The following is a 16,603-nucleotide window of genomic DNA, read 5'->3' as shown; positions in this document are numbered from 1 at the left end:
GGCTATTAGGTGGAGCTGAAAGCGCTACCTTAAAAGCCAAAACTATTGTCATTAAAATAAGAGCTTGAAAAATGGGCTTTGGATGAGGGTCTTGTTACGCTCACCTGATATCTCCGGGGGCTTCTGGAAGGCTCTGAGATCTGGAACCCTGGATGCGTAGTTGCCCAGTGCTGAATAATGAATCTGCAATTACAGAAGGGAGGATTTGTGATAACTGTCTCTAATGGGAGAATCTCCCACCTCCCTCTGACCGATTCCCTTCCCACTGGGTTCTTTTCTCACCCTAGTTATTTGTAGGGTGAGCTATCCGTCCTGGGTTTCTTGTGCAGGGGCACTTAATGTTTGCTGGCGAGCTGCCCAAGTTGCTTCACTGGTGCAGAACGCCTTCCTTGGGCCCAGGCCTGCTGTGGCCCCAAATCTGCTGGTAGGCAGGTAGGTTTGTTAATTGTAAGTCTTTGTTCTGTTTATGGTGGGAATTTGTTAATGTCATTATCTCCTCCTTTTTAGGTGCGAAAGGTCTTGATGCTGGCATACTGGATGTAGAGGCACGTTTTCTAGGTAAGAGAAAGCGCGAAGCGCAGCACCTTTATTGTCTTTTAAAGCTAAGCTGTGTTTTCTTCTTCTTCGCCTCACAGGCCACTGTGGTGCTGCAAGTGGATGAGAGCGCGATGAAAAACAGGCCCCCGGAATCCGTTAAGCTAAGTACAGCGATGTGCGGTTGTTTAATATTGAAAGCAAACCTGACTATGTCTCCTTTCCTTTGCAGATGTTGCTGTGGTACTCCCGATGGAAGCGTGCGATGGAATTCAGTTAAGACTGATGGAATTCGATGTTTTGAAAGCACGCATTCTAATATTGTTTTTCCCTTTCTCCTTATTGCAGGTCGCAATGTTTGAACAGCAGCTGTGGTAGCGGTTCGCTGGAAGTCATGAAGCTAGTACTCACAGGTGAGTGATGTTTCTTCTTCTCTCGGTTTCCACAGATTGCAGCCACGTTGAGATGCTGAGCGCTGGATGGTGTTTTCTCAGGTAAGACGGAATAATCTTGTTCTTGCAGGATTACAGGAAGATGCTGAATACCAGGAACTGGACACAGTGAGGGTCACGCTGCAGGTTGCAGAATAACACGAAGCGTGTTCTGCAGTCAGGGTGTGGTTTATATAGCTCAGTTAAAGTAGTACCAGGGAACATAGTTCCAGGCCTGCCACGCCCAAAATACTAGACCACATGGCTTGGTTCTTAGAACTATACTGTGTGGGTGCTTCCATGTTGGATTTAAAGGCCCATGTACATAAATGGGACCTAGTTTGAACAGCCCTTCCTTCCTACATATGAGCCTGGTGCCCAAGGCACCAGGACTGGCTCCAGGAGCCCTTTTGCAGTGGTTTTAAGGCCCCTCCGGTTCTGGTGGGAGCCTGCTTGTGGCACAACTTGTGCCCCCTCACAGTAGTCATGACAGGTCGGTAATGCTTCACCAATTAACACAACATTTGAGGAGGGATACTCGGTTGTAATCCCTCCCATTCCCTGCCCCTAGCCAATGTAATCCCTATGGCTAATCCCACCCATTCCTGTCCATCTCGGAACACTTTGATTTTGGGTGAGCTCTTTCATGGAGGCAGCCATCTTGGATGACTGTCTCTAAGGAAGCTCTCTGAAAACCAGCCAGCCATTTTTTTATGGTAAATATACCATGCATCTTCCAAATAAAAATGACACATTGAATCATGCGAGTATAATCTATTTGATAATAGCTAAAGTCATTTGCGTTTTGGGAGCTTGAGTAAATTTTACTTAAATATGAAAACAAGTTTACCAGTGGAATTAGATCTGTGCTACTTCGGGTTCTGCCAAAAAACCCATGCCATTCTTCATTCATAGAATAAAATCAATTTTGTGAATGTGTGTTTGTTGTATTTAGAAAATGGCTCAGCAACCACCCTATACTGCTGCACAGTGATATGTTAATTTGGCTGGTGCACAGCTGTAGGCGCATTGATACATTTAACATGCATGCTTACTTCATTTCAGGAGCACAATAGGATTCTAGGACCAACGAGCATGTGAGCATGCAAGCTGCATAATTGGCACCTTCAGCTTTCAGTGTTATTTTCCCATTGTGCAGTTTCTACAAACGATACCATCTTTCCCAGAAGACCCTCTTCAATCCCCTCGAGTGGGACTGATGCGCCTCATCTGATTCTACGCTTTTCACCCCCCCCCCACAGCGCGAGTTGCCATTGCCCTCCTCTTTGACGGTCAGGCTGGCTGCAGTGCTGGGATCATTGTTACTTTACATGCACCTATTAATGTGCATGCAGGCGAGTACAAAGGCGAAAACGGTATATACCCGTTTCCGAATGACCTCCAAGTTTAGTTTATATTAAGCCTTGGGTTATGGTGACATTTGGACGCGATGCCTTCATATGTTTGCTGCAGGCCAGTGATAGCTAGGTGGTGCTGCGCTGCTTGTGGGAGGGAGGGACAGCTTTGAGGAGTCATGTAGTTTCATCTGATCGCAGGCACGCACAGCCCTTGCGCCTGGGCTCTGCTTCCCCTGACCGTGTTTTCAAAGCAACGGGTTATGCGCCAAGCGTTTGACTCCAAACTATTTGTTTATTAAATCTCAAGTCTGCGTCTGTTTTTTTTAAATGTTAATTGGTGCTGCACGTGTCAGTAGATTAAGATTTCATGTAAACATGTCGTAGTGAAATATAATTCAGCCAAATTCTGACCTGGCTCTCCATGAGGAGTCGGGTGCCTGAGAAGATACACTGCACGCTGTCCTACCCATGTGCTTGCTCCTTTGTATCATGCCATCCACCTTTCCAGAGAGCCAAGGTCAGAGCTTGCTCTACAGTTCATCCCATCACTGAGGATTCCCCTGCTGAAACTGTTTCTCCCCAGCGCCGCACTGTGCACATTCACAGATTTCCAGTGCACAGCGGCTTCACGGGCGAGGAAACATGAAAACGATGACTTGCAGGTCTGAAGACCACTGGAAACAAGAGTTTGGTGCTTTGCCCGTTTTTCAATGTGCAAGCAATGTCAGAGTCTGCAGCTGTCAGTGTTTGTGCTTTTCCGTCTTCAGGCACTGGACTATTACAATATCCCTCACTTCCCATTTCTATACTTCATTGCTTGGTTTATTTTACAACTCTGTGCCGAGATGTATTCTGGGACATGTAGTTTGGTGCCCAACTAGGAACAGTTCTCACAATGTTAGCTGTACGGTGAGGTAAAGTGAATTGGCCGTGATAACATCATTTGATGAAGTGGGGAAGCCAGCATTGATCCGAGGTTTAGGGTGTGAGACTTTGTAATTTGTTCATAGATTACATATCCTATGTCATCTTTAATCTAAACTAAAGTGCAGTGTTTTTTCCATGGCTGTCATTCGAGGACTAATCACTTAACCATTGTTCAATAAAAAAACACCAAGACACATGGTAAATCAAACTGGCAGCATAAGAAATCTTTATGGAAACATGTTGCACAAAATAATTATGAAGCATTCTGGATGCCACAAAAACAGTCACGCATGTGCAAACGTAACACCCCACACACAAAGCATATCCATTCATAACTCACAAGCTTTTTTCACTATAAAGAAAACAAAATCTTTGTTAGGGGTATTTTCTTTGGAAATGCATAGAATGTGCCCCAGGTGCTCATGGGTTAGGGACTCACCTGCGACAAGGGGCAACTCTGCTATTTGCAAATTCCAAACCTGGCGTGGTCAATAAACTAAGTACCATTAAAATGGATAATAAGACAGTGATAAAGAATGGGAGTAATGCAGTATGAAGTGTTGTATAAAAACCTGATATTATTTCAATGTGTCCTTTTGATTCAGAAAGTCTTCATTAGATTGCCAAGGCCACACCCATTCAGCACTCAGAAAGCCCTCATTAGAGCCGCCTATAAGCCAACACTATTGCATTAGAGTACATTTAGAGAGAAATGGCACATGAGGGACAAGTGTTTGGTTATTTGCTCACCCATTGACTGCCCATGCCCATACTAATCCACGTGGCCCTTCCCACCAACTTCCGTCGCCTCCATGCCCTAAACACCTCCTCATGGGAACTCTTTCCACTCGCTTTAATCAAGCCTGAACATCAAACGTCGTGTTCGAATGCCTGCCAGTGTTTTTTCAAAGCAGACTTCTGAGAGTTAAATACTTAATTGGAGCTGTGGTGCAATACAATTGTCTAAAACGGGTCTGCCTTCAGCCACTCGATTTAAAATCACAGAGGTCCTGTTAAAACAAGCATTGACAAAGCCAACAGTTTTGGCTTGTGTTTCCCAGGTACTCGGATCATTTTGCACCTGCCATCAATGGCCAGCTAATTCCACTACATCAGTGCCTGGAAATTGCATTTCTAATCCCTACACTAAAATCCCAAACAATTGGTATTGCCAATGCTTGTTTATATCAGCTCTGCTTTGCTCTGGCAGCCCTTTCCTCTAAACTATGACATCTGCAGGGAAATTTTCTGCTGGTAGAGATTTTCTATGAGTTTGCAAAGATCCTTTCTGGCAAAGTGTCTGAGTGGCTGTTGACTACTACCACTAGTACAGTGTTGTCGTGAGTTTGCCAGGACCTATGCTGGTATACAGAACCCTGCGACTGCACCTTCCATTAAGCAACCTTTTCAATCTTGGATTCCTTCTGATAGTTGGACAACTGTGACAAGGGCTACAAAGTCTTTATGGAGTGCCTCGGGGAGGGAAAGCTTGGTTCTTGGATTGCTGACTTTGGCCATGGGACATGAGATTTCCTCATTCCTACAGCGGTGTGAATCCTTGAGTAGGTTTCCCAGATCAGAGCATGGACACAGACTTGGAGGGGAACGCTGCAGTTCCACCCAGTACCACCTCTAGAGTTTTTTCTGGTAGGCCAGCTTTCCTGGACAGCACAGTGTAACGCTCACCTGATTCCCACGGAGGCGCAGGTCTGGCTTCGAGTGCTGATGCTTCTTCAATGGTGAAGCGCAGGTCTCTGAAGGTGGACAGGAAGGGCCCTCTACTCTGGCTTCTCCGGCTCGCAGGAATATTCCCCTGTGCGTGAAAAGGGAGTATTACCTACTGACTGAGTTATGCTCAAGCCTCCCACTCTCTTCCAACCCTCCACGATACCCTTCCACGATTCCCCGTGAAGTCTCACCTTAGGGTCAGGAAGGATGAGCTCTCCATCCTGCTTCTGATGCAGGGGCGCGTTGAAACCCAGTTACTTCACTGGATTGAGGATTGATGGGAGTTCAGGTAAGCTTGACTATTCAGGTAAGGCTCTGTAAAAGTTCTGTTGCAAGTTCAAAAGTCCAAGCTTAATAATAATGTTCATTGTCTTTTGCAGCAAGCGCTAATGCTTATGTCTTTTTTCCCCTTAGGGGCCGGGGTTCGGAATGCCGGAGATATGGCACCGACCCGAAGTGAAACGTGCAGTTCCAGTTCCATTAAATGGCAGGTTAGTTCTGGATGAGCGCTCGGGAACTGACTTTGCATACGCTCATTCAATGTCTTTGTCTTTTTTCCCCATAGGGGCTGGAGTCCGGAAATGCCTGGAAGCGGCAAGACCCGAAATGAAATGGGAAAGACCCAACAGGTAAGTCTTATTCCCTTCCTTCTCTCACCTCTTATTCTTGTCTTTTTCTCTAGGCTCTGAGAAGTGGCTGTGTATCTGGATGATCGCTGCTGAAGATGGAGGAACCCAGGAAAGGTGAGTGAAATGCAGCGCTGCAGTGATCGTAACAAAATGTTTTTAAAAATAATATCTTCCCTTTCAGGATCGTCGGTGATGTCTCCGTGGTGCAGATTTAGCTGGTAAGGTCTCTTGTCTCCCTTTGCAGGTGACCCAGGATGCTGACAGGCGTGGCTGAAGTCCAGATGCAGGAGCTGACACGGTGAGCGTCCAGCTGAGAGGAGCAGAACAACGCGAAGCGTGAGTTGCTGATCGGGTGTGGTTTAAATAGCTTTGGAAGAAGTCCCAAGTGTGTATCCTTCCTCCGATCAGGTATGTATCCTTCCCCGACCACACCCGGGTGGAAAGTAGTCCTACAGGTAAAGTAGTTCCATTCAGGCCTCAAGAGGGCCTGGATGTGGCAGCATGGTCTGCATCAGGTAAGTGCACATAAAAACACTTGAACACATGTCTAGCTTTATGAGCCTGGCGCCTAAGGCGCCAGGACAGAGGTCCAACATGAGCCTGGCGCGGACTGCGTCCAAAGGGCCCCAGCTTGGGCCCGCTGGCACTCCCCTGGGGGAAATGATGCCTGCCTCTGGGGTCGCTGGGTCGGACCTGGCTCCTTGGAGGTAGGCATCATGACACACAGTCCCTTCAATTCATTGGGACAGATTTGGGAATCTAACTTCATCACAACATGATAGAGTAAAATTACCCAGATGACCGCAAGGCATAAAACACAGAATTATAAAGGAATGTGGCGAGAACTGTCCATGCACGTTTCCTGCTCAGAATAAATCAATGCGCCCCATAAAGTGACACAAATCACAGTGGCAGAAGAAAAGGTATGATGCGTATAACAGGGTCAAGTAAAGTATGTTGCCACCCAGGAGTCCACAGAGACCCCTATGTATATCCGAACATCCCACTTTCCATCCAAATTATTGGCTCTACGGCCTTGATTTGATAAAATTCGAAACTGGATGGCACACAACCAGCATCAGCTTAATACAGCCAAAACAGGGGTCTTATTGGTTGTGTCCCCTAAAATCGGTTCCTCTTCAAACCCATCCTGTCCTTTCTTCAGGCAACCTTACCCTTGCCGCAGACCATCAGGAACCTAGATATCTGAATGTCCTACGCCATGAAGGACATCCCGCAAATAAGGTTATGAAAACCTGCTTCTTCCATCTGAGGAAGCTAAAATTCACCCTACTCTTTTGCGCCACCAAACAGTTAAATTAAGGTGGAACTGTCCCCTAAATTATGGAAATGTGTGTTCCCCCAGTTTGCCTGACACTGTCATAAAAAAAACGAACAATCAATACAGCCTTAGTTTGGAATTGTCTAAAAGACAGCTCATCTCACATATTGCTTCACTGGCTACCAGTAATCGCTGTAAAAATATGTATTATCTGTATGGTATACTCACCCGTTATCCTTCTAACAGAATCTATCCCTTTATTCGACCTTGCCACTTCACACACTGCAACAGATTCCTTCTCTGTTCCCATAGCAGCATGCTCCACCCGAGGCAGCAGGAATTTCAGTGTGCTAGAATGAACCCAAACATTTTAGAATTGGGTTCCCCCTGAAAATATTTCTCAACAGCGGATACATTCACTTATTTGTGCACATCAGTGGCAGGAGGCAGCTAAGCTAGCAGTGCGCACTATAGAAATGATCCTACTCACTCACTATGAGAATGCATTTGGGCACCATCAGTCTAGGAACCAAGTGGCCAGAGTTTTACCTTTGCTATTAAAAGAACACAAGCATTGAGAAAACCAATAACTTTAGCTTTTGTACTTCTGCCAGGTGTTCACATTTGCTAGCTATTGGCATGATATGCTGGAGTAGCATCATCCTTTGCCTAGTTTTGCAATTACATGTTCTGGCACTCACATTGAGTACCCCGAAACTCACACTATTTGCAGGCATTTCCATTATTTTCCCTGGCATGCACACAAATGGTAATATTCTAATTACATGGCAAGAAAATGCCAAATGTAGGGAAAAAGCCTCTTCTGTCCCCCAGGGGACTGTCTCCGCTAGAATGCCAGAAAGTGGGCGAGGAATGAGGCTTCACTGCACTTTAGCCTGTGCAGGCTGTGTGTCTGCAGTAACAGAGAGATGCACCAAAGAGGTGGCCTCTGCAGGAGAGAGTGCAGTGATACTAAACTCTTCTCTCATGCAGTGCCATTATTAACGAGTTTCCTGTAGACTGATGGTCCCCTGCACTCCGCTGACCTTTCTGCCTCTAACAGCAGTATCAAGGAGGCAGGCTACATCTGGTGTGGTGCAGGAAGCCTGGAGCATGGTATCCTTAAGCTCCCCAGTGCCAGCTCCCCAGTGCCAGAATGCCTTTCACTGTGGGACCGGGGAAAAGCTGCATTCAGTGGGAGGCAGGCAGACTGTCTCTTCTCTCCCCTTGTCCTGTTCTGAGAGCCAGCAGAGTCTATCTGCCCAGACACAGTGACTTAGATGTCTTGGGAGGAGAGGTGAAGGGGAAACAGTAACGCAATGACCCTCTTCTACTACAGAGGGTTAATGTGAGGTATCGGCAATGAAAGGCGGACACAACGTTGTGTTATTCTCAAAATCAGACCATTTATTTAACAAAAATGGGTTGGAGAAATGCCTCTCTAGCTCTATTCTACAAAGGAATTTCCCTACCTCAAAACTAAAACTAAGGATCTGTCAGTGTCAAATAGTCTGTAACTTAAAAGCTGTCCTTGTGTCCAAACATTCTAAGCTGACCCTCACACTAGAAACAAAACAACAAAGGGTGCAAGGAAATGTCTGACAGGTGATTCTCGTTCGAGCCGCTGCCAGGCTTCCAGCATCCTCTTCCTTGCTGCTTTCTCCTGCACGACCATGATTCTCCTTGTATCTGTCATTTTTAGATATCACGCACACCTTCGATGCCATCAAAACTGACATGTGCGTTAGGGCTTCAGGCCTCTCCTTATTTATTTGTTTATATCAGACGCCGAAAGCCCGCAGGCATCGGGCGCAAACAAGAACACAAGTGACAACGAGAAAAAAACGGGACAGACAGGCAGGTTAACCTAGTTTTAGTGGAAAAGTATAGTTTTTAATTGTCGTCGGAAGAGGTTGTATTCCTTCAGTGATCTGAGATCTGATGGCAACGAGTTCCAGATCTTTGCAGTGACAGTGGGAAAAGATCTTCTGTTTCCATTTGCCAGTTTAAATTTAGGACTTTCCACCAATACTAGGGTGGAGGAACACAGCTTTCTTGCAGGTTTCATAGGGAGATAGCAAACGTCCGATTACCCAGGTACTGAGCCCTGTAAGGTTTTCTGAAACACTTGTGTACGAACACGATAGAAATAAAATATCAATTCAATCAGTGTTGTCGCCTTGAACTGTAGGCAGGCTTTTACCAGAAGCCAGTGAAGGTCTTGACGACACTGAGTAATGTGTTCTCTTCTGGACTTTATTTGATCTAATGATCTGCACAGACTCCTGCTCCTCTTCCTCATCTCCGTACTTGTGGTTTTATGGGAATAGACGTCCATAGCTGTGTTTGGGTTTCATGGATGTTGCTCAAATGTTTTACGAAAAACCATATTGAAACCAAAAGATGTTATACATGAATTGTGAACGGCTGAATCACAGATCGGGGTCTGACCGGACTCCGTCTCCAACCTTTACGTTAGCAAGAGCTACTTGACATTAATGGCCAATACGTGGGAGCTACTGGCGAAAGCTACTGAGGGTGGAGACGTTCATGAGTGTGAAAAGGTGTACCAAGATTTTTATGGGCGGCGTGTTTGCTCTTTATTTAAAAAAGGAATATGCATTTAGCATGATATTTATAACTAAAATAAATCTTTATTACAATGTTTTGTATTAATACCTCTCCTTAAAGTGGTCAGTTATATCAGAATGTAGGAAACCAATCGAGAAATTCATGTGAAGGCTGATACTGCACACTAGTATCCACCAGTGCTCAGTAATCTAATGTGTAGCTTGAAAGAGCAACAACACTAATATGCTATCAGAAGGTATCAAAGTTTTGATTTCAGGAAGTTCGTCTGAAAGGGGCAAATTTGCAGAGATTAGCAATCACAGTGGCTGATAATCCAGATAACCTCCTTGTGTGCTTGCACCTCACTCCACACCAGACAGGGCAGAAATACATTCAGGACAGTTGTTAAATACTCTTCACAGTTGCACTCACGGAAGTCACTGTGCCCTTCACAATTGCACCATCTGTAAAAATACATTTGTTTTTCATCAGGTAATGAGCACATTTTAAGGATGCCTCTGTAACAGTTTTTACATTCCAGCGTTTAGTTTACCTACATTTTAGGACCACAGACAGCTTTCTTGGGAAAATGATTTTCATAATTTGTGTATAATATTGCAAAAATGCCTCTCAATATTCTGCTTTATTTCGCACTGTTACCTGGACACCATAGATTAAAGATGCACATTTTCTTTTTCCACTGGAAGAAATTAAATTTGTTTCCCACTAGGGATGGAAATGGTACATCTTTTGACTTTTCTTGGATGGTGCACCAGCATCTGCATCCAGAATTTCAAAAAGGGTACCTTGTTTCCTTTGAAGTTGTATGTGCAAAAACAATCTGAGGAGTATTTAAATCAATGTGTTATATGGTTTTAAAAAACATCAGCATGTACCACATTCTGCTTTCTCAATAAATGAAATCCACTGCTAGTTTAGCATATCCCCAATTCATGCAAATTGCTCACGTCAGGTCATAGAAGTGAACCAAGGAAAGGTAAGCCAAAGCCTACTTTGTTGATTACCCTTAAAGGTTTTTATGTCAAAATAATAGTTAAGATGGAAACCATGTGATCAAGTTATATGCAAAATAAATTAAATCACAGGGCTAAAATAACATTGTTTTAAAGCGATGACTTGAAACGCGCACGAATCATAACAATACAGCCAAACAATATAGGAATCGTTCTATTAACATTTTGAGCAAAGAGTATAGTTGTAGCGAGGGACAAATTATGGATAATGGTTGGCAACATACCACCCCATTGCCCTTTATGAAGGAGACTGTATCACAGAACAGCTCACAGGATTACTCCCTCTTCCTGCAGGAATCATGCAGGTCATTCTGGTGCATGACCAATGGGCCATGCCCGGCTTTCATGTACAGCTCTATCAGACATATTGAGGGCTCCAGCATCATGAAAATGGTTTACAATGGCAATTATGACACATTGTTTGCAATGGCATCAACATGTGTTTTACAGTGGCAGTGCCGGTGTATCCCGCATACTGTTGGTGACCAGGCATCTATTGTAATTTTCCATGTGTTATTACTTGTAAACTGTATGGTGTTTTGCCCAATTTCTAGCAGAAACAGTGCTCATAAATTGAACAATTTCATGCCAGTAGTGAAAGGTTGATAATCCCCTGCCAGAGTTTGAACATATGCATACCGATTTCTCCACAGATCTCTGTAGATCTGCCGGTTTGTGCACATAGCCAAAGGGGATCAACATTATTAGTTGTTCTGCCATCACTCTCGTCAATGTTCTCTTCCTGTATTCACCATTGTTTTGTACAGTGCTCTATTACTTAGTAACTAGGTTTAAAAATGAATGCTACACATATCAAAATATATACATACAAACCACTGCTCACTTTTCTCACCTCATTACTTAATTTGTAGTAGTTTCAGAAAGCATGTTAAGTCCTGGCATTGATAGCATATGCCATTTTACATTTCTGTTTAGTTTTATCAATCTAAGTGGACAAGCACCAGAATGAAGAGCAGCTAAAAGTTTTCCGTTGAGGCGCCTGTTGGTAGGCTGCACCAAATGGGGTTTAAGCCATCTCTTTTTGGCAAGTGCCACCACATCCATTTGCATCAGAATCCCTGTTCTAGCTGTAGGGCGCAGAGTGAGGAATTCTGCAAGGGCCCCCGTCTCTGGTTGTGACACCTCAGGCTTAGGCAGCCCAGTATTTGGCCAATCTGGCGAGCCGCTCATGGAAGGGCTTGGCCGACAATGGTGCGTCAGGGTCTTCCTCCTCAACCATGTCCACCAATGTGTCCTGCTGGTCAGGTGCAGCTGGAGAAGTGCTGGGCGCCGGTGGCTGCGGTGTACTGACTGCGGCCGGCTTTTGTTGAGGGGGCTGTGGGGTTGCCAAGACCGTTGAAGCCGGCATGGCAGGAACTGGCAACGGTAGCTGGGGCTGCACCATGAGCTGAGTCGCTGGAACCACAGGCAGAGTGGGCGTGGGTGCCAGCGGCAGGACTGGAGGGAGAATGTCCCTGATCACATCTTTCAGGATGATGCCCATCTGTGGAGACCTCACGAGGGTCAGAAACGTTTCAAAAAACCTGTCTTCACAGGCGGGTGGAGCGCTTGAAGGTGCGGGCATGGGCTGAGACCTGGACACACTCTGCCTTACTGTCTGCAGGGTGTATCTGCCCAGTGATGATGAAGGGTATGCCGTAGGCCACGTGCCCGTTGAAGACCAGTCCCACCTGGCAACTCGTTCCCCTACCTGTTTCCCCAAAGGGGGATGGGCTTGGGTGAGCCACCATTTTACCTGGACCGGCGGCCATCTTGTCGGGCTGCATGCTATGTGCCTGTGTTGTGGTGCTTACCGCGCTGGGCCCGGCCTCTTCCAAGACTCATGGCGGTGGAGGTTGAGGCCTACCCTGCACCTCAGGACGGGACCTGGTAGCTGGTAGGCTCATTGCCCTCGGCTGTGTCACCGGTAGTGCTGCATACAGGCGCCCCCTCAGACATCTGTCCATTACTATGGCGGAGACCCGGTAATAGAACCTTGTGGTCCCTCAGTGACGTCACTGGTAGGATCTAGTGACCCCTCGGCCTGGTGGCTGGTAGCTCTAGCAGCCTCAGTACCCGCCCTGGTACAAGAACCTGAAAGGTCCCTCCCACTTGTGCGCTTCATGGGAAAGGAGTCACCTTTGCGGGGTGCAGATGAAAAAAGTGCCCCTACCTTGGGCCTGGACTTGTGCTTGACGAATTCCTCTAAGTCCTCCGGAGGCGACCTTTTGACAAGCTCCCTCCACCGAGCTAGCCTATTCCTCAGAGCGTGCAGTGTTAGCACGTCGCATGCGATGCAGCCCTCCCAGCCGTGGTCAGCAGGGGAGGCAGAGAGTGTGGGGGTCGGACGTAGGGAAGAGCTCCTCGTAGGCTGAACTCCTGCTGAAACCCATTGACGCGACATGTGCCGGGGAGCAGCATGGCACCGGAAGACATAGGTATCTGATTAAAGACAAGAAAGAAGACGACAAAAACACTTCCCTGGTGAAGAGCGCATGGAATTACTAGGCCGGAAACCTAATCCAGGAGCGCTGGTGAAAGCGGTCCGTTCCCGTCGACATGGAAAAAGAGGACTAAGGAGTGGTGCCGATAGGCAGAGTCAGGGGAGCCTTGCACGCCTCTAAATTTAAAGGGGAAGAAGATATTTTTATCTGGTGAAAATGGTTCTGTCTCCCGTCCATAGCAAGGGGCACCCATACAGTATGTCGGAAAGGGGATGGGACGTAGGAGTACAGCAACACTTATTGCTGGATGTACCTTTTTTCTTGCAAGCTGGGACTCACACAGATTGTCTTTTTTCCACACACTCACACATACACGCTGAGCAAAGAACGATTACAGCTCTAGCTTTATTATCACCATTCTGATTGAAAGCCTACAACTTCCAGCATGCAAAGCAATGCTAACTGAAATAAATATAAAGAAACACAGTGAGACTGAAACAGTCACAGCCTCAGCTTTGTTTAACATGACATGCAGATGTATGCACTTCTCCCCTTTCTAATCAGCCATCATTTGCACCTCTTGGTGACAATAGCCAGAAAACACATTTCCCATTTACTTTTGTTATTGATAGTTAATCCCTTGTTGGGACACTGTTCGAGCCCTTCAAGCCTAAATGCAGCCCCTCCTCTCACTGTGCACAGAGCCTTTGACTGTTTGCTGTGCAGGAAGAGGAAAGGGAGGGGGCAGATGAAGAGGCACAGGGGAAGAGGCCCAGGGACTCCAGGCACCAAAATAAAAACACAGTGCACATTTTGGTGTCTGATGCAATGAGCTACTGGGCCATAAGTAGCACGCAATCTACTGGTTGGAGACCCTGGGACTAGAGGGATTCAGAGAAAAGATGTTCTGACCTTTACTATAGGAGGGAACTGTTAATTGACAACAAGCAATTAAAGACTTGTATATTAAATGGTCTTATCACAGGAAAGGGAGAAATACTGCATCTTACCCAACAGAGTCACCAGCTCCTCACGGTCATTGTCTCATCCCATGTGATTCTCCCTCATATAGCTGCCCCCAGAGTTAGGATCAGGTAGCGGCTGCTGACCCCTGGCAACATGGCAGGAGGGCAAAGGCGGGGGAAATCACTGATGACGCCACTAGACTCATAGTTACCACTTTCCATCCTCTTGCACACCCGTCAGTGTGTAGGGATTCATTGAGACATGCTGACCTCTGTAACTTTTTTAAAGAGCTAAAGTGCCAACTATCTCCATAAATCGATGGAAGCTGACGTACTGCAATATTTTCCTCGAGACAAAAGTAAAAACACAGCCTCTGACAAATTCCACCAGGGCACTTTCTCATACATAGTTCAATGTTGCATAAATACATAATCTGATTTAAGAGGGATTCTAGCTCTAGATTCTACCTCACAAATATACCTCTGTTACACCTCAGCTTATGCGTATAGTCTACTATCCCCATGCAGTGACAAGCGCAAATATATGTGCTTTTGTTAGTGCACTGATTTGACCATATCCCTATTGTGTTTCCCAAGCCTTCAGATGCAATAATTAAATGCTGACTAACCCTCCCATAGTCTACCTGGCAAGTTCAGAGTTTCTTTCCCTGCAAATGGATGTCTGGGCAGTTTTCTTTTTGTCGCCTGTTGACGCACCACTTGCTGCTTCTTGATTGATCATCTCCACCGGTGGCCCAACACTAACAATTAGGCCAGACTGGGCCCATTTGGTTGCTTTACGGAGTGCTGCGACCGCTTCTTCTGTAATAACTTCACAGCAGCCGCTCTGAAAAAAGTAAACATGGGCACTCATTGACAAACTTAAAAGAGCACACACTAAATACATATTTAATTTAAATTGGCCCTAAAACATTGCAATTTCTATTTTCTAATGGTTTTCAATGCAGGGCCCTTTAATCAAAATCAAGATAACACTACCAATGAAATACCAATTTCCAATACTAACCCAGCGTTGCCGAAAGCAGGCTGACCACTGTGTTGAATAAACTAGAATATCATTTACAAAAATGAAAGCATTCTCTAAAGAGGCAGCGATGGATGGGGGGGGGAGGGGGGGGGGGAGAGAGAGAGAGAGAGAGAGAGAGAGAGAGAGAGAGAGAGAGAGAGAGAGAGAGAGAGAGAGAGAGAGAGAGAGAGAGAGAGAGAGAGAGAGAGAGAGAGAGAGAGAGGGGTGTGTGTGTGTGTGTGTGTGTGTGTGAGTGTGTGAGTGTGTGAGTGTGTGAGTGTGTGAGTGTGTGAGTGAGTGTGTGTGTGTGTGTGTGTGTGTGTGTGTGTGTGTGTGTGTGTGAGTGTGAGTGTGTGTGTGTGTGTGTGTGTGTGTGTGTGTGTGTGTGTGTGTGTGTGTGTTTTTTTTTTTTTTTACATTGAGGTTAAAACAGGGCAAGCTAATTACATAGAACTATGGATGCCCTTGCTGTGACAAGGATGTCTCTGGATAGATAAGGGAGTGCTTGGACAGGTTCCAGGTCATTGATTTCGCAGGCTTGTTGGTCAGAAGCTGAAGGCCTCATTTGAAGAGAGCTGGAGTATCTCCAGGCATCGTGTTTTATTTTTATTTCGTTTAACTTTGGATATCTCCACCCTCAGGCTTTAAATAATAGAATAAAGGTAACGGCAAACAGAGATCTGGCATGACCTCAATGTATAATGCACTTTGACACGTACCAAGATTATCTGTGTCTTATACTTTTCATTAGATTTATATTTAGTGTGTAGCTATTTACAGTTTTAAAAATGTTATTTACTGAACACAATGCCTGTAAAAGCAAATTCAATTCGAGGGTTAGGAACCCTGCATTGGATCTCTTCGAGTCTAAGATGCGAAAAGATCTAAAATCAATCAAATTTGTTGACATTAAACAACAGAACCTACGTAAACATCAACATAAATTATTGAAACAACTCGCAGAAGACAGGTCAATTGAAATTAAGCCAGCAGATAAAGGTGGAGCAATTGTCATTATGGATTCTGACTTTTTCATAAAAGGATGTGTTTAACTGTTACAGGACACAGATACCTACATCACTCTGGACCAAGACCCAACTAACATACAAAAAATGATTGAGGAGGTGCTGAATAGAGTACATACTGAAGAGTGAATAACAGATAAAAACATGGATTTCCTTTTAAATAAAACCCCTATCACTCCAGTCTTCTATGGACTTCCAAAGGTTCATAAGAATTGTACTGATCCACCATTCAGACCCATAGTAGTGGCAACAGAAAGTATTTTTGATCTGCTTTCAAAATACTTTGACAAACTGCTACAACCTTTAGTCCAGAAAACAACATACCTGCGTTACACAACTCACTTTCTGAATGTATTAAATGAAATCAAAAGGCATAGAAGATCACTGGACACTTTTTACACTGGATGTCCAAAGTCTTTATAAATCTATACCACATGGAGAGGGTCTTCAAGCCCTAGAAGGCTACTACTACAACAAGAATACTTACAATCGAACAAAATCTTCGCAATAGAGCTAGCGAAAATGATTCTATATAACAACTTCTTCAGATTTAACAACCAATTCGATCTTTAGATTTCGGGTACCTCAATGGGCTCAGCAATGGCGCCAGCTTATGCCAACATCTTTATGTTCCATTATGAATCGGAA

At 45.2% G+C, this 16,603-nt stretch overlaps 1 protein-coding gene across 8 annotated transcripts in view; it reads right to left on the bottom strand.

Annotated features, from left to right (window-relative positions):
* HECTD4 (HECT domain E3 ubiquitin protein ligase 4) overlaps positions 1–16,603 on the bottom strand; it is a 4,298,785-nt gene that overhangs the window by 2,344,689 nt on the left and 1,937,493 nt on the right. For all 8 annotated transcript variants that reach the window (XM_069619495.1, XM_069619492.1, XM_069619493.1 and 5 more), the window contains exon 39: positions 14,548–14,750. In XM_069619495.1, the coding sequence (XP_069475596.1) occupies positions 14,548–14,750 (203 nt within the window). The remainder of the gene's footprint in view (positions 1–14,547; positions 14,751–16,603) is intronic.

Source organism: Ambystoma mexicanum, chromosome 10 (assembly GCF_040938575.1).
Source record: "Ambystoma mexicanum isolate Mex_15411 chromosome 10, UKY_AmexF1_1, whole genome shotgun sequence".
Taxonomy (NCBI): domain Eukaryota; kingdom Metazoa; phylum Chordata; class Amphibia; order Caudata; family Ambystomatidae; genus Ambystoma; species Ambystoma mexicanum.
The sequence above is the reverse complement of the archived record's forward strand: the minus strand, read 5'-3'. Positions and strand labels throughout refer to the sequence as shown.